At 34.0% G+C, this 26,628-nt stretch overlaps 2 protein-coding genes across 2 annotated transcripts in view; both read left to right on the top strand.

Annotated features, from left to right (window-relative positions):
- The window catches only part of LOC105207917 (ceramide phosphoethanolamine synthase), a 60,595-nt gene extending 37,593 nt beyond the window's left edge, over positions 1-23,002 (top strand). The window contains exon 2 of the mRNA XM_039447875.1: positions 20,492-23,002. Coding sequence (XP_039303809.1) covers positions 21,232-22,287 — 1,056 coding nt within the window. The 5' untranslated portion in view covers positions 20,492-21,231 and the 3' untranslated portion in view covers positions 22,288-23,002. The remainder of the gene's footprint in view (positions 1-20,491) is intronic.
- On the top strand, positions 3,107-14,808 carry LOC113004029. Its single transcript, XM_039448026.1, has 7 exons — positions 3,107-3,527; positions 4,239-5,818; positions 6,045-6,183; positions 6,340-6,859; positions 6,987-7,377; positions 13,230-13,293; positions 14,510-14,808. The coding sequence occupies exons 1-7, from the start codon at positions 3,107-3,109 to the stop codon at positions 14,806-14,808; spliced, it is 3,414 nt and encodes a 1,137-aa protein (XP_039303960.1).
- Positions 23,003-26,628: the final 3,626 nt, after the last annotated feature.

Raw genomic sequence — 26,628 nt, 5'->3', positions numbered from 1 at the left:
GAAAACAAAGTATCTGAGACATATTAATTTATTTCTTTATCTTTCTCACTTCCAGTAAAAATATTTCATACATAATTATATATAGTTATACACAAATATGTAGACTAATAAAGTAATAAACATAAATAATAAAAACATTTGATCTATAAAATTATTCATGTTCCGAGCGCGCGCGTGCGTTATCGTTACCGACTCAGCGTCGGTAACTCAAGCTACCTACTATGACCCTGCGAATCGTTGCACCTCACTGTACATACTGCAAAGAGCCGTGGCCAGAAACAAGTGGTCAGAGAGAGAGGGTTACGTTATGTTAGTTGTCTCTTTTTGTCGTAAGCCTCTTTTTTAGCGATACAAGCATCGTCAAAAGTATGCTGACTGAAATATTGTCTACACCTTAGAACATATAGTACTGGAAGGAGCATAGCCCTATCAGCCCCGTGCATTTGATTGTCCGAGAGTAGATTGACAAGGATGGAGAGATGATGGTCCTAACTTGTAATGCGTATGCTCCATACAGATGCGTGCACGGTCGCCATCCAAGGCATCTAAGCTAACCTTTAATTAAGCCTTGTAAGTATTGAGTTCTATTGAGTTCAGGACGCGTAATCAAAAAACCCCTTTGGAAGAATGGAACACTATACTACGAAATTGTAACAATAATGTATTGCTACATTTGCAAGGAACAAGATCGAGCGTCTACATATCACATGTAAGTTTAATTATTTACAAGATCTGTTTTTTAATCACAGAACAGAAATGATTAGATTGATTATTAAACAATATTTAAAGATTCGAATTCATCATACGAATAAGCAACTTTGCAAAAAAGATAATTATATCAGGCACAAATATACGAAACTTGTACTGTTCGATAACCAATAAATAAATATACAAATTATTATTCACATTTGAATGCGTTTTTATTCAGTTAATATAAATTATAATTTGTCACTTGTCACTTCAATATTTCTTTTATCATAAATTAGTTTTTTATTGACCTTTATACATATACCATTTTGTGCTATAATTCATTTGCCCGCGCTTCCCTGGTCATGCGCATTACAAACTAGTATCATCATCTATCTATCTCTGTCAATCGAATAGATTGACACTTTCAAGAGACTATGCTCCTTCCAGTATTATATGTTCTAAGGGCTACACACACAAGCTCGCACGCACGCACTCACACAATTTAATAAATTGTGTTCAAGCAATGCAAAATAAATTATTGTCGAAATTCAAGAATGAAGCTTATTTATATATATATATATATATAATACATATGTGTGTGTGTGTACTATATAATACATATGTGTGTGTGTGTACGCGCGCGCGCGTGCGTGCGCCTGCGCATGTGCGTGTGCGTGTGCGTGCGCGCGCGCGCGTGTGTGTAAAAGAAAAAAACAAGTTAAAAATATATTTTATAAGAGAAAAAGAGATAAAAATGAATTCTCTCCATTTTCTCGATTGTGAGCAATAATAATTAATGTTTTAATTCATTACTTAGATGTAATTAATTAAATAGTATAAGATAAAATTATCAGACACTTTTTGTCTAATAATAAATTTCCTCTTTAAAAGATAATTAGACTTTTGTCTATTGTAAACTAATGATACTACAAAATGTATAAAATTTGCTAGATATAAATAGAGCAAAATCAAAAGTCAATTATGTATCTTATATTAATAAAGAAAGAGGAAAAAGAAGTAAAGACACATTTAATAATTCTTTTAATATTTAAATACCTTTATTATTAACAATAAGTATTAGGTACGTCTAAAATTTTATTTACCATATATTAATATATGCACTTATATAATCATTGCGCTTCTGATAATACTGCAGAAAATATGTTAATATAATTTTTAAATTAACAATAAGTAGCGCAAAAAATTTAATAATCAACAATATATAAAGCGGACAAAACACCAGAAATTATTTTTTCTTATTGTTAATACATTATGTGAAATTGGTTGTAGCTATCGCGATAAATGCACCAAAAAAATTATAAGTTTTAATTAATAAAATAAAACATTAAAGAAGTTTTTATTTTGGAGATATCTAAAGTTAATCCAAACGGGAACAAAACTAAAAAAACAACATTAAATATCTGTAATATAAGTATAATTTTATATTCAAAGCAAAACTGACTAATACTACTTGATATTTAACATAATAATACTTAATAGTTCTATAACCAAAATAATTAACTGATCACTTTATATAACAATTGTATAATAATCTTATTTTTACTAAAATCACATAACTTTTTAAAAAACTTATTAAACTTGTCTGCACTATCTAAAATCTTTCTTTTAAACGTGATAAAATAAAATAATATTATGTAATTTTTGTCTTATTCTAGCTTTATTACCTAAATATTCTAAACTTTTAGTTTTTGTGTAAGAATGCAGTCTTAATTTTGCCAAAGATTCAGCTATAAATTTAATAATAGATATATAATACTAATTTCATGCAATTCTTCACACTGATTAATTGTTGATACAACCAAATAGACAGGTTGAAATAACGTAGATATTTTTGGCAAAAAATGTTTGATAGCTGTTGCAACTACTCTATTTTTTAAATTAATTGCTCCAAGAAATCCTATATTAATTTCTGTTTTAAAAATTTTTTCACAATATTGAACTATTTCAAAAGCAATACTTGAAAGGATACATAATTTTCCTTTATTAATATAAGAAAGAAATGCAGTATAATGTTTAAAATTTATAGTGTAATCATGATCTCCTTTTTTTGATAATACAATATTGTGGCAGTGTGAACAAAAGCATTTTTTTTAAATAAATTTTGATTAAAATTATATTCCCAGTAATATAGTACAAAATATTCTGTTGATAAATTGAGAAGTTAATATTATCAAGATTGACTTATTTAGGTGGCGTGCGAGTGAGTGGATGTGTGGCGAGAGCGTGCGAGTTTTGGTAAGCGTTGCGTAGATAAATAAGTCAGCGGAGGGAGGTAGGAGAGGGGAGAGAGAATCAAGAGAGGGGGTAGTTTTAGGGTGAATGAAGACAGAGGGGAGGAAGAGGTGAGTAAGAAGCTAGAAGGGTAGATAGGTAGTAGCGGCGAAGAGAGGTTAGGATGACGAGCAAGGCGGGAGATAGAGAAGTCGGTAAGGTAGGGAGTAGAGATTTGAGACAGCGAAAGTTGGTAACTGAGGAGAAATCGAATGGTAAAAATGTCTCATTTAGGTTAGAGGAGTCGGGAGGGACGAGGATAGTAGACTGGGAAAGAGAGCGAGAGAAGATGAGAAGAGAATGGAAAGAAGAGGTAAAGGAACTGAAGGAGGAGATAAAGAAGTTAAAGGAGGAATTACATAAAACGAAGAACAAAGAGAAAATATGGGACGAAAGATTCTGCGATGTGGTAGAGAGAATGGAAAATGTTGAAAAATGGAAGGAGGAGGTCAGGAAGGAGTTCATAGGAGAAAAGGAGGAAGAGGAACTGAGAAGCAGCGAAGGAGAAAGTGAAAGAGGAGGAAGCAGCAGAGCATCCAGAATAAGTAAGTGCGGGAGTATAAGATCAATAGTGATGACATATTCAGCGACAGAGAGGTGAACAAACTGAAAAAATGGATGCACGAGAAGGAAAGAGAGGAAAGAAGCAGCAACATAGTCATCAGAGGGCTGGGTAGAAGAAGGGAAGAACTAGAAAAAGAAGAGGATAAGAACACATGGATAGAGAAGTTTTTAGAGAATGAAATCGGAGTAGAATGCAAAATAAAGATGTGTAGGATAAGCAGAACGGTAGTTATAGCAAAAGTGGAAGGAAAAAATAAAAAGAAAGAAATCATGATAAACAAGAGTAAGTTAAGAGGAGGCGGAATTTTCATAGTAAATGATTTATCATGGGAGGAGAGAAAGACTCAAGAGAAAATTCACAAATGGAGAAGAGAACAGAGAGAGAGGGGAATAGAAATAAAAATAGGGACAGGAAGAGTAAAGATAGGAGATAGATGGAGAAACTGGGAAGAGACAGAGGAGGAAAAAAAGAGAGAAGGAAGAAGGGCAGAAGAAGAGGAGAGAGAGAGAAAGGAAAAGAAAGGAGGAGAGTGGAAGACGGAGAAGATAAGAGACGGGAGGATTTCAACTAAGCCAGGAAGAGGAAGGGGAAGAGGAAGAAAGGAAGGAGGAGAATGAAGAGAAGAGGAGACTGACCTTTTGGAATATAGCAGGTATCTGGAGACAAGATGTAGAGTTTTGGAAATTTATAGGAGAAATGGATTATGTATGCTTAATAGAAACATGGTTGGAGGAGAAAGGATGGGAAAGAATTAGGAAGAGATTACCAACGACACATTCATGGGATTGCAGCTTTGCGATTAGAGAGAAGAAGAGGGGTAGAGCAAGAGGAGGTTTTATTGTAGGAATAAATAAAGAGTGGGGAAAAAAGCAGCTAAAAGTAAAATGGTTAGAAGAAGAAGGGATGTTAGTAACAAAAGTCAAGAACAAAGAAGATAAACGGTGTTTTATAATAATAGGGATATACGCAAGAAACTGGGTTACAACAAGTAACATGATAGAGAGGATAGTGGAGGAAAATAAAGGAGAATATATAATAATAGGAGGAGACTTTAATGCAAGAACTGGTACGGAGGGAGGGAATGATGAAGAAGGATGGGGAGTAGTACGCAAAAGCAAAGACAAAGTAGTTAACAATAGAGGGAGGGAATTCATAGATTTAGTAGGAGAAATAGGGGGAAACATTATGAATGGAACAATGAAAGGGAATAAAGAAGGGAATAAAGAAGGGGAATTCACATATGTAGGAGAGAGGGGTAGCTCAGTAATAGACTACGTAGTAATAAGCGAATATTGTAGAGAAATTGTAAACGATTTTAAAATCGTAGGACGATCGGACTCGGATCATATGCCCCTGGTCTTGAAGGTGAAGAGGAACACAGGAAAAGAGAAGAAGAAGAAGACAGAAGAGAAGAAAGAAGAAAGATGGAGGTGTAGGTGGAAAGAAAAGGATATAAAGGAATATAAGGAAAGGACGAATGAGACGGAACCGAAAGGAGAGATAATAGAGGAGGTAACAATAGAAGAAAAATGGAAGGCGCTAAAGGAGTTGGTTCTCGAGGCTATGACAAAAATAAAAGTAAAAGAAGGAAAGAAAAGGAGACTAGGATACAAGGAATGGTGGGACAAAAGTTGTACAAGGAGGAAAAAGATAGCCCACAGAATTTACAGAGGTTGGAGAGTGGGAAAGCTAAACAGAGAGAGATTTATAGAGGAAAGAAGGAAGTATAGAGAACACATGGAAGAAAAGAAGAGAAAGTGGAAAGCGAAAGAAGAAGAAGAACTGAGGAAGTTGAAGAACGAGGCGGAGGTATGGAAAGTAATAAATAGGAAAAGAGGAAAAGGAAATTGGATAGGAAATGAGATAAGTAAAGAGGCATGGACAGAACATTTTAGAAAACTAATAGGAGGAGAAGAAGAGGTCCCAGAAGAGGAAAAGGAAAGAAGAGGAGCAGAGGAGAAGAAACAAGCAAAAAAACAAGAAGTAGAGGAAACGGACGAAGAAGAGCTGAAGGAGGTAGAAATAATTACGGCAATAAATAGATTGAAGAAAGGAAAAGCAGCAGGTATTGATGGGATTCCGATGGAAGCCTGGAAATACGGAGGATCAAAAGTAAGAAAAAGATTTGTGAATTTAGTAAAGGAAATCTGGAAAGAGAAAGAGATTCCGGAAGACTGGAAGAAAAGTGTAATTGTAACAATTCACAAGAAAGGGGACACGGAGAAAGCGGAAAATTATAGAGGAGTAGCGCTGTTATGTACGGCCTACAAGGTATACGCAGAAGTTATAAGGAGAAGATTGGAAAAGGAAATAGAGGAGAGAGAGATAATACCGGACAGCCAAGCAGGTTTTAGGAAAGGAAGAAGGACAGTGGACAACATTTTCATACTGAGCCATGTTGTCCAGAGAGAGAGAGAGAAAGAAAGGAAGATGGAAATGAAAGAAAGGTGTTCGCCTTCTTCGTGGACCTAAGAGCAGCATTTGACACCGTAAACAGAGAAAAGCTTTGGGAACTGATGGAGGAGTGGAGCATAAACGGAAACATAATCGACAGGTTGAAGGAAGTATACAAAAAAACGATGGCAACAATCAGGACGGGAGATGGACTAACAGAGGAGTTCAAGACAAGAAAAGGAGTAAGACAGGGATGTGTTCTGAGTCCGATACTATTCAACATGTATATCGCGGATATTGATAAGTGTTTAGATATAAGAAGGGTAGGGGAGGGGGGCTAAAGATAGGAAAGAAAAGAATTTGGTCCTTGGCGTATGCAGACGACTTGATTTTACTAGCAAAGAATAAAGAAGCCATGGTGGATATGATGGGAACGCTAAGGAGATTTCTAAAAGACAGAAAACTAGTTTTAAACGTGGAAAAATCGAAAATTATGGTTTTCAATAGTGGAGGGAGAGAGAAGAAAAGAAAATGGACATGGGAAGGAAAGAAAATAGAAGAAGTACAAAAATTTAAGTATCTAGGCTTCACGTTTAACAAAAGAGGGGATTATACGAGTCACATAAAAGAGCTAAGGAGAAAGGGAAGGATGGCGGCAAATATAGTATGGGGTATAGGCGAAAGGATGTGCAAAAACGATTTTTCGAGGCGATGGATTTTATTTAGATACTTGGTAGAAAGCGTGATGGTATACGGAGTAGAGATATGGGGATGGGAAGAAAGGAAAGAGTTAGAAAAGATACTTTTGGATTATATGAGATGGATGTTCAAATTAGATTTTTGTACGCCAAGATATTTAATAACGAAAGAGTTAGGTTTAAGAAAGTTAAAAGGAGAATGGGGAATTAGAGCAAGAAAGTACGAAGAAAAGATTGAAGAAATGGAGAAGGAGAGATGGAGGAGAGATAAAGATATGCTGGAGAGAAAAAGAAAAGGACGGATGGAAAAAATTATATGGTAAAGAAAGAGAAAAGTATTATAATAGAAATGGCTGGGGAGTAATAGCGATTAATGACATGCCAAGATCGAAGAGAAATCTAATAGAGGAGCTAAGAGAAAGAGAAAGAGATGTACAAGCGCAAGAAGAAGAAAGCAGAATAAAAGAAGCGAGGTATAATAAAAAATACAAGGAATTCAGAAAAGAAAATGGTGTACCAAGATACATAGAAGAAGGATTAGAAAGAGGAGATAAAAGAGAAGAAGGAATAAGGGCTTTAATTAGATTAAGATGCGGAAACATGGAAAATGATAATAAATACTGGTTAGAGGAGGAAAATAGGATTTGTATATTTTGTAAGGAGGGGAAAGACAATATGGAGCATTTTACAAGTGAATGTAAGGTAATAGGTGATTGGTTTGTAGGATTAGGAGAGAATGTAAGAGATAGAATAAGAAAATTAGTAAATGAGGAGTTAGACGAAAAGAAAGAAGAATTATTAATTAAGTTTTGGAAAGAAAAAGAGAAGCTTAAGCGTAAAGAGGAAGGGAAAACCGAGGAAAAGGAGAAATAAGATGTTCAAATAACAAAGAAAAGTAAGGAAAAGAAGAAAAATTAGAAATAATAGGAACTGGAGCAGGTTTCGCATTTTTTTTAAATTTTCACATGAGTAGTCATATAAGCTCTCTGTATATTTGTATAGTGTATATTGTAAAGGGAGTACTAACACGTTTTGTATTAGAAGGGGAGGGTATCAAAAGGTATTTTTATTTATTTAAGTATTCATACTATACCATAGTGTAATCATCTGTATTATATTGTATTGTATTGTATATTGTATATTGGATATTTGTTAGTCTGTAGTAGGGTAGGATACAAGGCCAAGGGCGTAATGTATATAATGTATATAAAGATAAAGATAAAGAAATAGAAAAGGACCATCTAATAGTTTAATAATAGTTTTAGTATTAGTTTATAGAATAAGTAGACTTTTACAAGCATAGTACAAACTGAAACGTCAGTACAAAGAAAGATCTCACATAGATATTTAGATATTTAGATATTTATATGCTAGATTTAAGTAGGGGGAGGTAAGGCATGGGAAAAGAAGAAAGAGTTAATCAAAGAAAGGAGGAGAAGAGAAAGGGAAACTTTCGGAGGACGTAGGGGGAGGGGGAAGAAACTCGCACGCATGCATGCATAGTACGGAAGGATGTGTGAGATAAGGTCTTTTGTAAACCAAGTCCCTCTTCCTGGCTGTATGTAGCTGAAGAAAATAAACATTCATTCAATATTATCAAGATTATCAATAATATTATCATCACAGATTCTTGATTCTTTTCTTGACTAACATTTTTTTCATAATTATCTCTTTTTTTCCGACCGATAATTTAAAATAGAAGATAATTCAATATTATCCGATAGACAATTGGCATTGAGACTAGATTGGATTGAATTTTTATAAAGTATACGCCGCGCGCCGTACCGCCCACAAAACTTGCATAAGATTCGAATTATTATTCCAATCACCTCGAGATCGAAGACAAGAAAAATATAATTCAATATGATCTTGTGAAAATTTGTAAGTAAGTAGATATTTAAGAGGTTTATTTATATCATTTAAAAAATCTAAAACTAATTGTTTGACGTTTTTTATATCTATGAGAAAACCAAGTGCAAAAGTTTTCTTTGGATGCTGTAAAAGGTCGACCCTCTAACGTTAATGCATAAATATATTTTTTAGTATCTGTCAGAACTTGGTCCCAATATGTAAAATTAGACATACTAAGAGGAGATTTATATCGTCTTCCATACGCATTTCTACTGTTCAATAAGTCAAATAACCTATCAAATACCCGCAAAAATTCGCAGGTTGCTTCGCTACCATAAAATTGATTGTTCTTACTAACTGCTAGATATTCTATAGCATTAGCTACGCTATTGCTGATTGTTTGCACTGCTAGACTAACTTTCATTTTTTTGTCCTGAAATTTAATATATGAGAGTGATAAACGATTTGTAAATTTTAAACCTTCTTTATGTTGAATTTCATGTAAATTCTTTACATATTGAAATGATATTTGTCCTTTTGCAGAAGACATTATTTTCTCAGGAAAGGCATTTCTACATAGCTTAAGCATATGACACGGATCCATAATTGCATAAATATTGGAATTATTGCATGGATGATTTCATATTTTGTACATCAAAATTGTACCCCAACTCATTAAATGTTGCAAAATTTGTTGATGCTCCATCGCAAGTTATTGATCGAACAGTAATTCCAACTTCATACAATTTTTTTATTGCAGCCAAAAGTAATGTACTTTGAGATTTTGCTGAAATTTTATTGATAAAAAAGTGAGCTATCGGAATTTTAAATTTTGTGGTATATGATACTATCTGAAATGCTAATACTTCTGTTGCCATATCTGTGTTATTATATGTTATGTTAAATTCTTTTGCGGCATTTCCACAAAGTAATTCACAAATCCTTTGAATAAACAATCTTTTTTGTCTAATATGACTTGACTTCTAATTGCCATAGAATCAAAAATCAATGCTACATTTTTCAAATTAAGGTTCGTACTTTCCTTACTTAAAAAATCAAACACTACACTACAAAATCTGCTTCTGCAATTCAGATTCTGCAATCCATTTTCGTAAAGTAACTTGATGAGGCAGATTTAATTTTAAGCGAACAAAATTATATGCTTTCGGCGAATAGTAATAAAGAGTCAAAGCAAATTGTTTCATTGTATCGCTATAACTCTTTTTAATTCTACGAATATTTTTTAATTCATTATGAAAAAGTTCCAGATTAAATCCTGAAAAATTGTTTAACAAAATTTTTTCTAGTTGATCTGAGTGTTTCTTTTCACTTTTTAGAAATTTTAACAATTGACGCACATTCGACAATTTATTTTCTTTGCGCTTGATTTTCTTTTGAAAAGTATGTATTCGTGTGCGTAACTTTCCTGATAGCCACCTGTCTGTGTTGTTGCTGTAATGTTGCCGAAAACAAAGGGCATTAGTTTTAAGCAAATTTAGAACAAGGTGTGTGTCTCATTTACCTTTGGTTTGACATCATATGAATTCAGCATGTTTTGCTGCCAATATGCTACGTATTTGCTGTCAACGGTTTATCGCTATACATAAAGAGCAACATAAGAGCAGGTTGCCAACAACATGTGCTGAGTCATAAATTTCAGCAAAAATTCGACAACATATCGAAAACGGTTAAATATATGTACTTTTTTTTCAAATATATAAAAAATAAATAAGTTAATTCTTCTTTCTGCTGAATTGTCACCACCCTGCCAAAAATGTGCGATAAAACCAATTAAAAAAAAGTAATCCGAATCGATCGAGATTTTTACACCAAAAATACGGTATTAAGGCCGATTAAAAATAAGATCGGAATCCAGATAGATTTATTAAAACAGAATACATTAATGTAAACGTAATAAATGCTTAGTTTACAAAAAATATTTCTTGTATCCTTTTCGTTAAAAAGAATTAAATTTAAATTAAATATTTAATTTATGTACAAGATTAAATAACAATACAAATTGTTATTTACATATAAAAATATAAAATTTTATGTGGACCAATGTTCCACACACACGTTACGTTTGAAAAGAATGAGAGTGAGTATTCGTCTCGAACTTACAACAAGCAAGTCCTAAAAGCTTACGGAAGTATGAGCTGGGGTGTCCGCCGCGGTGGCACCTAGATATAACGCCTGTGGCCGCACTCGACTTACGAGAAATTCTCCCGCGGCGTGGCCGCCTAGCGGTGACGCCAGCACTCACTTATTAAATCCATTTCAATCCGATCTGATAGCCAAGTAAATAATTAATTTACTCCTGTTTATTTATTACATTACACGCGCTCGCACAATCACATACGCACACGCGTGCACACACACACAAATCATTTTCGACATTTTATTTGGCTACAAGACAATAATTAATATATTTAATGTTTTTAACAAATACACGACAAAAGCACAGCATCATTATCTTTTTTTTATTATCGTCACGTTGCTCTTATGTTGTTGAATATGTAGGACTATGCGTTACGTTTTCAGCAAATACACAGCAACTAGTCGAAAATTCATGCTCAGCATTAAGTTGCCTGATTTTGCAAAACATGCATGGCTATCAGGGTAGTCTTGGACCTTATCAAATACGCAATGCAATTTCATACGATGCAGAAAGAAGGAATATTCTTAGTGCAAAAGTTTAATCCAAGATCGAAGCACCCGTCAGCAGCTTTGAACTATGAGAAGTATAACATCTCAATTGAAGAACCTACATTGATTAAAGCGCATATGAAATCTCGTTACCATGGTGGTCAATACCATTACATTTTTATTTTGATAGATAAAGCAAAAACTGGACGAGATTTTATTCGTGAGAACTATTGTACTTGTCAAAGTGGTGCTTGGGCTGTAGGTTGTTGCAGTCATGTAATAACAATTGTATGGTTCCTTGAATTTGCTCAATATCATGGGATACAAATACCCAATCCTGAAATATGCAATGTATCTATCACGATTCATAAAACAACCCTGCATAGTGAGAGGCAAGGAAACTCTCGGTAGAAAAGCCTCTCGATCCGTGAAAGACGGTGTCACGTGTTACTTCAACTCCATCTATCTCGGGGAGTATTCATACTAGAGGAAAACTAAGATCATATTTCAATCCAGAATAAAAATCCATAAGAAACAATGTTTTACTTTGTTATATATATTTTTTAGATAGATAGAAATAGATTTTTTTTAACGCCATGCTGAGGTAAAAATAATCATTTTTGATACTTTTCTAAGAAATCTGACGTAATAGAGCAATTTGCTTACCAGATTCGTGTTCAGCGCGCAAAAATACAATGGGAAATGGTAAATTTTATTCAAACAACAGAAAAAAAGTCTAAAAACGGCGGCCTGTGTTATGAGAAACCATCACTTTCAACCCTTTATATCTCCGGAACCGCACTTATGCTCATCTTCAAATTTTTTAGGATTAATGTTCTATTATATAGTACTATTTGGCATAAAGAAAAGTTGAAATTCGAGGTCCAAGAAATGGGCCAATTTTGCTGACCCTCTTTGTTGAAAGTTTTGACGACAAATTTATAACAAATATTAAACAAGTTTGCTATTGCAAAAATGTTAGCAATTTTTACGCAAGAATGCAATATTATCTCTTTGTCAAAGTACACGACAAATTGGAAGTTGATAACAGACAGATTTGTTGTTTGTATGATTGACAAATTGATGGCAGATAGTAAACAAGCTTGCTATTACGAAAATGTCAGCATTTATCACACAAGAATGCAACATTAGTTAAGTTCCATAAAGCGCATAATGCGCGTGACATAATCCTTGTTGATCACCAAAAGTTAAACAAGGATAAAATGTTACATTACGTACATCATGCTCTATTTACGAAATTCGGCCATTATCTTTTTATCAAAATAATTATGCAACTAATTTGTTTATAATAAGTATAACAACTATAACAATTAAGAAAGTATCATATATGTTTCTTTAGTAATTTTTCCCGGTCCATGGATTGGTGCAATAAGTTTTCCTCTATAGTCATTTTTAATAATTTGTTTATAACAATTAATTGCAAAATTGACTTTTGCAACGTACTCTTTACGTCAATAATGTTTTATTATGCTTCGATACTACTTCTAATTGTTATTTTTTGTCTGATCTGGCCAGGAAAAGGAAATTTTAAATACTTATATAGTTTATATTAAAAATATCTAAGCCTAAATAATCATAGGATTAGTGATAGTGTTCGCGCGATATTCAAAACGCGTTTTTTTCGGTTCAATTCAGTTTTACTTCAAATAAAACTTTTTATTAACGATATCACATGTGTACGATTAGCTCAGTGTTAGCGTGTTAGGTTGTTATTCCGAAATCTTAAGTTTGAATCTCGCCGGCGCCGACATGCGTTTTCAAAAATTTATAAAATAATTCGTAATTGTAATAAGTGAATTAAAATGTTATATGTGAAACAGGATACAGATTAAGCTATAAGAATGATAAAATCTGTTTAAAAAAAAAATAAATTTTTTTGTTGATCTCGGAAACATCAGATTTGATCTTTATTTGGTGTCATTCTGTCAGCACGTTTGAAAATAAATTTGGTTTGTATTTGACATTATTTTGTCAACGCATTTGATAACAGATTTGGTTTGTGTTTGATGCCATTTTGTCATCACATTATTATTATCAAATTTGTTCTGATATTGGTTTCAATTTGACTTCAGATATGTTTGTCAGATTTGGTTTACATTGGGCATCCTAATGCGGACACAGTAGGATACGGTTTTGGTACGAAATTCCGCTGGAATTTGGTGCCAATTTAATATCTTTTTGCGTACAAAATGTTTGCTGGGATACTGGGTCCCGTTAATGGCATATTTGTAATTAAATTTTGATACGATTTTTTCTTTGACAAAAATTCGTCCAGAGCTCAGTTTTCAAATTATAAGAAGAATTACTTAAGCGTATGACAGGTCGGATACAAGTGGTAGACAGGGGCGGCGCGATTCACTGTTACACGCGGATGTTTCCATGAGGTGCCTGTTGTGCTCAAATGATTGACAACAGTACACGGACAACACATTCCTATTTAAACTTTCTCTCTCTCTCTCTCTCTCTCTCTCTCTCTCTCTCTCTCTCTCTTTCTCTCTCTCTCTCTGTCACTTTAATTATGCTACATTTAACTTGTCAAATATCGATCTCTGTCATCCGACAAATATCAGGATGACCGTTAAATCTTTAAGTTTACATTATTATAATGAATGCATACCCGCAAATAATAAAATTTAATGCAAATAGGATTACTTAAATATTATTTGCAAGTTAAAAGTAACACATTTAAAACGCATAAGAAAGAAAGGAGAGAGAGGGAAGGGGGAGGGGCGTTCGAAAAAATTTAAGCACGTTTATTCACGCACCATCTCACATGGCGATCAGCTTATTGTTTTTACGATGCGACAGTTTAATTAAAATTTGTCCTCTATCCGGGTCAATCCCTCGAAGTTGTTTCACATTTCATCACATTTACATTATTTACTCTGCACTTGATCGATAAACGCGGAACGACACGACGAACCGATTGATCGATTTTATTACTTATTATTAATCACTACTAATCACTACAATCATTTGATGCGTTATAATTACTTTGAACAAGTTATATATATTTATTTTTTAGTAATTTTTTCCGTAAAATTGATTGGCGCAATCAGTTCTTCTATAATCAATTTTTAGTAATTTGTTTACAAGAATTAGTTGCAAAATTTTGTTAGATGCTTCCGGATGGCAATTATCGGCGCATAGCGCCTAATAAGAAAATTTAAGACCGAGCGAGCAAGTGAGCGCATCTCCGCGCGCACGCGCTCTCGTTCCATCGCCGTCCGCAGTCACGCTCTACGCGCGTGGCCCGAAACGAGAGACCCGAGATCGAGTGGGGATGCTGCCGCCGGACCGTTCTGCCGCAACACGTCGCACATCCTCTCACCTTGATTCTCGGGTATATAAGACGACGTTTGCCGGACGCAAGCTACCTTGTCCGCTTCTGGCCGGTCCGCCGAGCAGAAGCTCCCTGGGTTGACAAAGAGATCAAGCGCCTCGGTCTCTGTCAAGACACTTGGCTCTCAACCGCCTCCGATACCGATTCCGACTCCGCTTCCTGACTCGCCGCAACAGACTCAAGTAAACTTGGGCCCCGTCAAGACACTTGACGCAGGGCGATCCTTTCAGCCTCCCGAGTCCGACGCTACCTTGCGTAAGGGGGTACGGTGCTCCGTGCCTCCACCAAGCGCACTCGGAGTGGGGTAGGGTCTCCCGGCGATTGCTGCAGCAGTATTAACCGCCTCGCGACGGGCCGCGCGAAATCAAATACGACTACACGGATCCGTGTACGCCCCGCGCCCCGCCTTACCGCACCACGCGTCGCGTCCCGCGCTATATTTTCACGGCCACAACAACAAGGCCGCCTGGATTCCAGGAAAATAGCTCGACGTCGTTCCATGAAACGCGTCTCGCGTAGCAGGTGCTTTGTATATACCGATTGTAAATAGATTTCCGTATTTTCATCCGCGAGTTTATTATCATGTCCGTCCGCGCGCTTCGATGTATTGTTGTAAGCTACGAGCTAATTACCGCCCGGGTTTATTTCCTGCGCTAGCGTAATCACGCTACCAAACTTATCTCGCGATCTTATACTTCTATAACCACATCACTTTATTCTGTAATCACGCTGCTAAATTGAGTTCGCGATCATATACTTGTCATTTTATCATCTCACTCTGCATTCAATAAAGACGCTCACTTTTGCGAACACTAACACTACGTCTAATTCCTTCAAGCGACTTTTCGCGCCCGTTCCCGCGGCCGCCCACCGCCCGTGCGCGAAGTACGGTCGTTACAACATATTAAAAATTTACTTTTAACACTGTAAACACGTTCTAATGTAACGATCCCTTACGGAAATGAACTATTGGAAAGGCAATAATCATTTCCTATTGACTTACAATAGTGATTATTCATTCTCTAATAGTGATTATGTAGCATCTAATGATTGGATTATTTGCAATAATCATTTCCTAATAGTTTTTGAATGAGTGATTGTTGATTTCACAATGAGATTACTTGCAATAATCATTTCCCAATAGTTCTTTTATGGAATGATAATTGATTTCATCATCAATTTCATTATTTGGAACAATTTATATGTGTGCTCGCGCACCTTATCTTTAATTTTTCTTAAAAATCCAAGTGGTACTATTTTTGTATTTTGACTAAAATTTTTCCATGGTAACTCATGTGGTAATTTTACCTTTAACTTTAATTCTACAAAACAATAGTAGTACTACTTTGTACTTTGTATTCTCATTAAAAAATTTTCCTATTCCAACCTTTAAATTGCGCCAATTATAAAAAGAATATATTGCTGTTTGAAATAACTACTGTACTATTTTTAACGAATAAAATGCAAGTGATAGTATATTTATTTTTTAAGTAAAACTCAAGTAGCGGTATCTTTAATTCCTTTTTAAATAAAATTCAAGTGATACTGTCTGTGTATTTTTATTGAAACATTTTTCTGTTCTAACCTAAGTGAATGTACTTAATTTAAAAAGTTTCAATGAAATATATAACATTTAATCTCAAAATATTAAAGAGAAAACAGAAATGAGAATGTTTTATTAAAATAAAAAATTATAAACTACAAAAAATTGGCGCTGCTTTATATTATACGAGAAAAAAAACGCGCGCTCTCATCAAGTATTCTCTAGCCTCAACACATCGTATCTTGTAACTCGGGCGTTTTGTAATTAAACCAAACGTTTGATATTAAACCGATAGAAAGCTCACTCGATTTCTTAATTCATTAATTTACTACTGCACACTTAGCATCGATTTATACCCAAAGTGATGAAAAACCGACGTGATTTAATTTAAATTCGCGTTATTTTCGCGACAATCTGTAGAAAAACTTAGCCGTATCGGCTCGGAGATTTTGCGTGTGCAAGTGTGTGAGTACACTGACACAAAGAAGACGCGTGTAGCATGAGTCTCACGTTGCGTGACGACGACGGAGCGAGACCGCGCTCGCAAAGAGAATCGAGTGCGTTGATGCACGAGCAGCGGACGATGCAGCAACCTGTAATGCAGTCGTTGATGCAGCCGGTGATGCAGCTCGCTGTGGAAGCTAGACCAGGATTTCTTTTATCTGGCCCTGAGGTGAGCCGAGTAGGCATGCGCATGCCGTCGTTTACACCTACGGATCCCGAGCTGTGGTTCAGCATCGTGGACCGCAGCTTTCAAGCTGCCGGAATTACGGTCGACGCGACTAAATTCGGATATGCGCTAACGGCAATCAATCCACAGTACATCAGTGAAGTCCGCGATATAATTATGAATCCGCCGGCGGAGCGAGCATATGAGATACTGAAAACAGAGTTGGTCAAACGCTTGAGCCTATCGCAAAAACATAAAACGCGAAGATTGCTAGAGCACGAAGAAATAGGCGACCGAAAACTGTCGCAATTTTTACTACATCTCCGTAGTCTCGCCGGGAATGTAGTCGGAGACCAGGTACTCCGTATAATCTGGCTAAGCCAATTGCCGGCATATCTTCAGCCGCATTTGGTTACGCTCGCGGCAGATCCGTTGGGCCGAGTGGCAGACACGGCGGACGCAATTGCGGAGGCTACTCGAGTGCCCGCGTTACAGATCGCGGAAACGGCGCAAGCTCCGGCGCCGAACAGCTTCCGCGCGGACAAAGCGGTAACAGCAGAAACTAAATGGGAGTTGCGTTTCGCACAATTAAGATTGTCATTGCAACAAGAAATGGCAGAGCAAATGGCAGCTCTCCGCAAGTCAATTGAGGCTATCGGCGAGAGAGAATCGAGCGGAGAGCGTGGCAGAAATCGGTATCGGAATCGTTCGCGTTCCCGTTCGCGACCGCGTTTACGTGACCGTGGTTATCCAGCAAATGGATTGTGCTGGTACCATTGGCAATTCGGGCCGGACGGGTACCATTGGCAATTCGGGCCGGACGCTCATCGTTGCGAGCCGCTCTGCTCGTCAAGCCAGCAGAGAAACGCGGTGGTCAATCGTTGATGGCGGCGAGCGATTCGAGTCACCAAACGCGCCGCCTCTTTATGACAAACCTTAAGACAAGAATAAATTTTTTAACTGACACGGGTGTGGACCTTTACGTCTACCCACGAAAACTGATTCGAGGACCGCGACGGAAATCGACGTACGAACTCTCGGCGGCAAATGGAACGGTTATTCATACGTATACGGAAGGGAAACGTTAACGCTGAATTTCAGACTGCGACGCGCATTCACATGGAGTTTCGTAGTTGCTGACGTATCGAGACCGATTATCGGCGCAGATTTTCTATCATTTTACGGACCTACTCGTGGACCTGCAAAACTCCCGCCTAATAGATCAAGTCACGAATTTGAGAGTGCCAGGACGCATTTGCTGTGATGCGCCTTGCATTAAGAGCAGCGACATCGTATCACCAATTATTGGCACGGTTTCCGGACGTGACAAAGCCAGAAGGAAACGTCGGCCAGACGAAGCACATCACGGGGTATTACATAGAAATAACGCCAGGACCGCCTGTTGTATGCAAGCCTCGAAGACTTGCACCGGAGCGATTGGCGACGGCAAAAGCAGAGTTCCGTAAGCTAGTAGAAGCAGGAATTGCCAGGCCATCCAAAAATAGTTGGTCAGCGCCTTTACATCTCGTTCCAAAGAAAGGAGAAGAATGGCGACCGTGTGGGGACTACAGGGCTCTAAATGCACAGACGGTGCCAGATCGTTACCCAGTGCGGCATATCCATGACTTTGCACAGACTTTGCAAGGTAAGAGAGTCTTCACAACACTAGATCTCGTCAGGACATACCACCAGATCCCAGTAGCGGAGGAAGATATACCGAAGACCGCTATAACAACACCATTCGGAATGTACGAGTTTTTGTACATGTCTTTTGGTTTACAAAATGCGGCGCAAACCTTTCAACGATCTAATAAAATTATTTATTAGAAAAATGTTGCAAATGCATGTTTATCATTATTTGTTAAAAATTGTATAATTTATAAGTGACTTTATCAAAATAATTATTATTTATTTAAAATATTTAAAAATTGATTTTATCAAAATCAAATTTCTTCTAAGTATTTTATTTATTTTTTATTTTTTATTATTTGCGAAAACCATGAAAATATTCCTTCTTGTGTGTTTTAAATGTGCTACCTTTAACTTGCAAATGATATTTAGGTAATCCCATTTGCATTAAATCTTATTATTCGCGGGCGTACATTCATTATAATAATGTAAACTTGAAGATTTCACGATTTTCTCGATATTTGACAAGTTAAATATAGCATACTTAAAGTGACAGCGAGAGAGAGAGAAAATTTAAATGGGAATGTGTTGTCCGTGTATTGTTATCAGTCATTTGAGCGCAGCAGGTGCCTCACGGAAATACTAGCGTGTAACAGTGAGTTGGGCCGCCCCTGTCTACCACTTGTATCCGACCACTTGTATCATACGTTAACTAATTCTTCTTATAATTTGAAAATTAAGCTCCGGACAAATTTTTGCCAAAGAAAAAATTGTCTCAGAATTCGATTACGAATATGCCATCTTTGGGACCAATATGTTATTTTGAATCATCTTGTATAGAGACGCAATCAGAATGCATAATTTCTTATAAAACAAATTTATATCTAGGTCATTTCTTTATTAGTCATATAAAAAAATATGTCCTTAGCTTATTTTGGTTGGCCTAGTTATCACTTAAAAAAAATTCTCCTATTAAACTAAATGATAATTTGTAGGTTGAAACTATGGACAATATTACATACTCATTGTTCACATTAATTTACAACTTAAAAAAGATGTTAGACAATTTAAAAAAGATAATACTTTTATATATAATGGTAAGATAAAGATGAAGATAATATTCTAATAATCTAGATAAAGATAAAATAAAGTTTAAAATAAACCCTTCATTAAGATGATGACTCACAATTAGATAATTATATATTGATACATTCCATGTAGTCGATGATTCGTTCGTTTTAGTAGTAGTTCTAATTTATCGGCCTGATTTACGTGGATTGACAAAAATTCTTGCGCATTTCATCAGAATTTCATTAACGAACTATCCCATTCAAAGACAAATTTGAATTGAAGCAATTGTGATTCGATTTGAATTCGAACAATTCACACACTTTTAATTTTTTACCTTTACTTTCTTTTTCCTTTCTTCAAATTTCTAAATTCTATTACTTTTCAATATTTTAATCTAATATTTTAAAAAGACACTCAAAAATTTAAATTAATAAGAAAATCCTGTTTTTTAGAAATCTATTTATTAATAAATAGATGAAAGATGCCATTATCGATCAGTACCTGACTTAATAATACTTTTTATATGAAATTTTACAATTATTGTTCGCGCATACTGCGCGCTAATAGTTTGTCGGTCTTTAAAACACAGTTACAAATTGAAGATAAATTTATTATTATTTCTAATATATCGCCTGAAGAAGACGTTTCTTTAACATACATTGATTATTGCAAGAAACATTACCATATGCTTTGATAGGCAAAATGTTATATCATAGGATGTCTGTAGGAACCCAGGTTCGAATTTTGACTGAGGTATTATTTTCTGCAATAAATTCTTTATAGTATTTTAAAGATGCATGTTAGCATCAAAGTATTATTAAATTACTTGTCAATTTAATTTGTTATATTACATACTCTAGCTTCAATTTATATTATTGTGTCTTTTTAAATAATTGACGCGCAGTTTGTGTGAACTGGTCATTCTAAAATTTAGATGAAAAATATTACTAGACACCAAAATCTGCTGTTGACTGATAATAACGCTCTTTCATCTTCATAACTCACAATTTTATCGATCCTAGTTTCACTTATTATCTTTTTTTTCCAAAGTTTGAAATAATATTATAAAATATTTCAGGTAATGATGAGCTTAAACATGGTCTACTCTCTATTTGATCTATCTCTGCCTTTGCAACAAGAGTGCGTTCAGTCTGGACGATGAATTGACTTTAACGTCATCGTTTTTATCGCAAGATAGTGACAGATATCAATAAGTTGATAATGGTCATAACGATAAAAGGAGCAGTCTGAATACTTTATCGCGCCGAGGTGGAGATTTTATTTATTAAGAATTTATATATACATATATGTATGTTGTGTGTGTGTTTATACATAATATATACATATTATATGTGATATATATATATATATATATATATATATATATATATATATATATATACATTGTGAATTTGAATATATTAAAGAAGAAAACGAATAGGATTATTGAAAAGGATAACCAAAAATAAATAAGTAAATATTACGGCAATCAGTTAATGGACGCTGGCATGTACTTTTAAAAAAATTTTTACGTACAGATACAGACACGCATACATGCGCGTCCGTTAACACGAATACACATATACAACACACACACATACACACACAAAATTAAATTCGTAAACGTACTGATAACTCTAAGTAATAAGAAAAAAGAAATTAGTATTCTGCTGCAACAATGAGATCTTGGACTTTTTAATTAAATAAATAATAAACCATCGATTAAATTAAAAATAATTGTGACATAAGATTCAATTTCAAAAAACAAAAGTATAAAATTAAATAAGTGAGAAACGATTCAAACTTTAATCACTGAGGATGTTCCTGCCGACGCTCGCTAACAAGACATACTTGGCGTTTCTACTACTATTACTATTATACTTCATCGGGATGGATCTGCTACTTTATTTCAGAGTGCAAAATTACAACGTTCGTCCATATACAAACGCTACGCAGGCATCATCATATCAATCGCCTATTCTGTGCGATCTGAATCCGATTTGTACAGTAACAGTAAAGGCCATGATGTTGGACCATCCTAATCATTACATCCTAAGTCCTTTGGCATCCTTGATGGATTATTTGCTGAACATCAGTCACTCCTGGACTTGGTTAACACCGAACGCCATCAGCATTTCTCACGTGCTGATAGCCGTAATTGGCGCCCGATGCATCACACGGAATTCTCTCTTTCACAGACAAATAGGTGTTGTTTTGTTCCAAATCAGAGCCTGGTTGGATAACTTAGATGGACACGTGGCAAGAACGAGGCTTAATATCAAGGGTGAAAGATCCGACGTAGGTTCGATTGGTTTCTTTGTGGATGGCATTTGCGACGGTCTCGGTTGTATCGCTCTTATAGTCGCGGTATTCATTTTTCTGAGACGTAACACCAACGACTGCGTTAACTACGAACGACAACCCACTCGAACGTCGTTGTTATCGTCGTTACCTTATAGTGCCATCTCCTCCAATACGTCTTGGAAATCGTCTCTGTATAACATGCTAATAATAGGCCTTCACTTTTCTTTGATAAGCTTCGCTTGGAACCGATATATATCCCTATATCAAGACCTCTTGGAGACCGACGGCAAAGATGTTCTTCTAATCAAGCAAGAAGATCTCTACGACAGACAAACCATCGTCTTTAGAAGTTTCTCCTTTTGGACTATCACCTTCGTCTGGAAGATCCTAAACTTTCACGCGATGATGGATTACCTACTTCTGGCGATATTCCTACCAGGGCATCTGCGACATCGAATCTGGGAATACGTCAGGCTCACGTGGTGGCAATTACCCGCCGTTTTATTATTGCTTGTATTTGTTAGCGAACTTCACTATGTCAACGCATATACTTACATAAAAACGTTATAGATAAATTAGAATTAACAGTAGAGATATGCAAACTATTCGAATATGAATTGAATCAAATCGAGTCTTGCCTGATTTAATTTGATTTAAATTTAAATTTCAGCAAGTTTCAAATCTAAAAAGTTCGAATATAAATTGAATATACTGACATATTGAATACAACAAATACATTAACAATTTTATAAAATTATATTTAAATAACTTTATGTCATAATCTTTTTCTACATAGAAATTCTTCTTTTATTCTTTTTATCTATATTAAAATTATCTATATTAAAATTCAATCTCATGGCAATTATATTGTTAATTCAAAGTCATTTTTAACGATTCGATTCAATTCAGTTTGGGGAAAATTGTGTTCCTTCAGTTCGACCCGAATAAGAGTAAAAGAAACAAAATTCGATGCATTTCAAATTCAACATCGAAAAAACCTCTGCATTTTTTGCACAAAAAGAAAAATACTTGCTAACAAGTTTCTCTTCGGTTACAGTCACGTTGTTATATCGCAGCCGCTAATCCTTTTGTATGACTATCTAAAGGCAATAGGAAGAAAACTATTTCTTAGGCAACTAAAGGACAATAGTGTACGAAACTTATTAGTATAAAATTTCCAATAACTTGTTATAAATAGTTTTCGACAATTCTTTATTATAATATTTCCTCCAAATATAAAGAAATGTATGTTAATATCATAATTGATTAAAATTATATATTTATGTATTTTAATATATTTCAATGAAATATGTATGTTATACCCAGATAGCACACAATATTTATGATAAATATCAATAAATATTTATCATAATTCTTTTATAAATATAGAAATATTTTATACATATTTTATATACATGACAGAAAAAGATTATAAAAATATTTATTTAAAGTATTGTTAAAATATTTATTAAATATTTTCTAAAATATTTATGGTAAATAAAGAATAAATATTTACAAAAATATTATTATAAATATTTATAATAAATAAAAAAATATTTGTAGTCATATTTTGTAAACATTGTTATAAATATTTTGTTCATTTATAGTAAATATAAAAAGATTTATTCTGTTTTAATAATATATATTATATGTTAATGATTTAATGATTTTGTGTTTTAACTGCCACATATATTTTTCTTATAATAAAATACAAAATGATACTTTTAGCTATGTATCTAATGTACATGTACATGTGATGATACACACGCGACACACAAATAAAATAACTAGTGATATCGTTACATTATTGTTGCGCAGTTTTTTTATTCTTTTTTATACTGTGCCTATATATAATCATATGAAATTATAAACAAAATACTTAGGTTCATGAATGAAGAAACCTCGATCTACATCCTAATGAGCAGACCATATTTTTTTTAATGTTTTTTAATAAAAATTTTTTTGTATTTAATTTAATTATTATATTATATTAACATATATTTTCTAGTTGCATTTTTATTTAAACAAATAACAAAAGTTATTTTAGATGTTATTCCGCGTTTGTGAAAACTATAATTTTATACATGTTTATATAAATAATATGCTTTAATGATACATATTTCATTTTTTCGATAAAGTATATTGATTTAATCTACCAGTTTTATATACACATACCAGCATAAAGTGTTCACAGGTCATCACAAAGGATCAGTTCGCAGCGATCACAGAGGTCAAGCAACGTTCACCGAAGTCGCAACTTGGATGGGTGACCGCTTAGGAATTTCCAAAAAAAATTCCTAAGAATGAAATTTTTTTGCGAAAATTGTTTTTCAAAATATAAAAATATTGTTTTGCTCATTGGGATTATAAGGTGTAATATAATATAATAACTTAAATTATTATAAAAATAGAATAATTATAAAACAGAAGAAGGAAATTGTTTCCCTTCGGTTGCGCACAGTTGTTTCTGGTATGCATTGCCGGCAAAATCATAAGCAAAAGCGGAAACCGCTTTCCTCAATAAAGATAGAAACTTAGGCAATGTAATTTTTATCAAATTGATCGCAACATGAAGGAAACTTGCTATCTGGGACTTGATTCGCATCTCTAGTTAACGATTTCTTCCTTTTATATGTAAAATTTTCGTCTATAAGAATTTTGTTTTTGCTAACATAAATATCTTGTATTTTAATTGCAGTTTTAATAAAAACTGCTTAAAATCTTATTTCTCAATTTTGTTTCTAAAAACTTTAAAATTCTTAACATAAACAATCAAAATACTTAATGGATCTAGATCTTAGTGCTGATATTTATTATGTGGTTTTATATACCTCTCTCAAATTCACGAAACTGCGCGCCGAAATCAGTTTTAAAATACAGTTCCAAGTTGAACAAGAAATGGCAATATCAAGTTATCAAATTCTAAGTCAATTTAATAATAAATGATGCTAACAAGTATCTAATTTATCAATGATGTCAATGAGAACATTTTCTCCTAAAAACTGTAAAATATTTATCGTCAAAAGTAACATCTCACATAAAGATTGAACCTTTGAAACCTCCCAACTTTCGAACTTTTGGGAGCGGATGTCTTTTAAACTTTTGTTTTTCAAAATGATAATTATATGATTTAAGAAATATTATAATTTATCATACAGATTTAAACGTATACAAAATTAAATATTATACAACTACCTACTTCCTTAAAGCTTTAGTTTATCTTTAATTTATTTTAATGACTAAATAAATTAAATTAAATCTCGAGGACTTGCAATAAAGTAGTTTTTAAAAACAAGATTAGGAGACCTATGTCAGTCACAGCGGTTTTTATAAAGAAAGCCCTCGAAAAAACAAATCACCGATTTTAATAAAATATTATAGGTGTGTAGTATTCACTCAAACTTTTACTGTAGTAAAGCAGTTTGTTGCTAATATTAGGCATTCTCGAGAAAATGTTGATTAAATATTTCCAGCACCTATAGTTATCGTTATTTTTTTTGCAATAAAATTCTTTAATTTTTCTGGCGAAAGGGAATACTTCTAAAGCATTAATATTACATATTCCATTAATATTACATATCCGGTTTCATGACTGTTTCAAATCCGACGAATATACAATTTGAATAAGTTGGAGATTGTAAAAATTAAAATGATTATTTGGCATTAAGAATCACTGCGACTGACATATATAGGCTTACTAATCAGACTGTCCACACCCTCACAACCCTTTTGTTATGGGTGCGGACATCCTGAGACGCATCCTAAAAGAGTGCCGTCAATGCGTTAGTTTAATTGAATTTGAAATTTAAATTGTGCTGACTATTTTCATATTAAAATTATAATTTTGTATTTATTATGGTTTAAAAATTTTTTATATCAAATTTATATAGCATTGACAAGTCCGCGTTTTCACGGAGATTGATTATCATGTTTTTCTCGAATAATCATCGAAACGTTAAGTACGAAATACTTCCATTTGATCAGAAAATTCCGTGAATTCGGGAATTTCCGTGAATCCTCTCTGATGAACTAGGAGACAGAAAATTTCGCTTATTCACGGAGAATGATACTACTCTCAAAGTATAAGAAATTACACACCGCTTGCTTTTTGTGGCTTAAAGATTTTGCAAAAATAAAACTTGTAATTTCAAGAAAAAACAGTTTCAACTTTTACATTACGCCTATCCTCCAAAAAAAAATACCACCGAATAATCCATCTTTCAGATTAATTATTTTCGTCGTTGCGTGGCCCCTGGAACAGGATTCGAAGCTGTACGCACAGGTTTGCATTCAGGAACATTAGGGATATCATTTTATGTTTTTGTTGTTTACCCAGTCAGAATGATAAGATTGATTCGACGTCGATATGATTATTTGAAACTTATGCTTATGCTTTTTTGATTTTAAAATCCAAGATTTCTTTCTTGAACACAGTACTGTCGAGAAACATAAATATTATCGATAAACGAAATAGGTCGATAAATGAAGAAACTTTGGTCAACATCTCAATGAGCAAATAATATTTTTTAATTGTTTTTTTAAATGGTTTTTTAATAAAAATATTTTCATATTTAATTTAATTACTGTATTATATTCATATATATTTTCTAATTGCATTCTTATTTAAACAAATAACAGAAGTTATTCTAGATACTATTTCGCATTTGTAAAATTAGTAAGAAAAACTATAATTTTATATTTGTTTATATAAATAATGTGGGAGCTCCCAGTAAGCAAACAAACATTTCTGTAATGTTATTACAACATATTTAATAATATGTAACGTTTCCAAATATGTTGTTTTTAACGTTATAATCAACATCACTATGAACAAACTTTAACATTGATTTAGAGGTTTCTGTAACGTTAAAGTAACAAAAATTATATCGTTACAATTAACATTTTGCTAAC

This window comes from Solenopsis invicta, chromosome 4, assembly GCF_016802725.1.
Source record: "Solenopsis invicta isolate M01_SB chromosome 4, UNIL_Sinv_3.0, whole genome shotgun sequence".
Classification (NCBI taxonomy): Eukaryota; Metazoa; Arthropoda; class Insecta; order Hymenoptera; family Formicidae; genus Solenopsis; species Solenopsis invicta.
This window is presented reverse-complemented; position numbering and strand designations above follow the sequence as displayed.

Coding starts and splice junctions, on each gene's coding strand:
- LOC113004029 (XM_039448026.1), top strand. CDS start 3,107: ATGACGAGCAAGGCGGGAGATAGAGAAGTCGGTAAGGTAGGGAGTAGA. Junction 6,184..6,339: donor AGTTCAAGACAAGAAAAGGA/GTAAGACAGGGA, acceptor TGATTTTACTAG/CAAAGAATAAAGAAGCCATG. Junction 13,294..14,509: donor CACAGTAGGATACGGTTTTG/GTACGAAATTCC, acceptor CGGGTATATAAG/ACGACGTTTGCCGGACGCAA.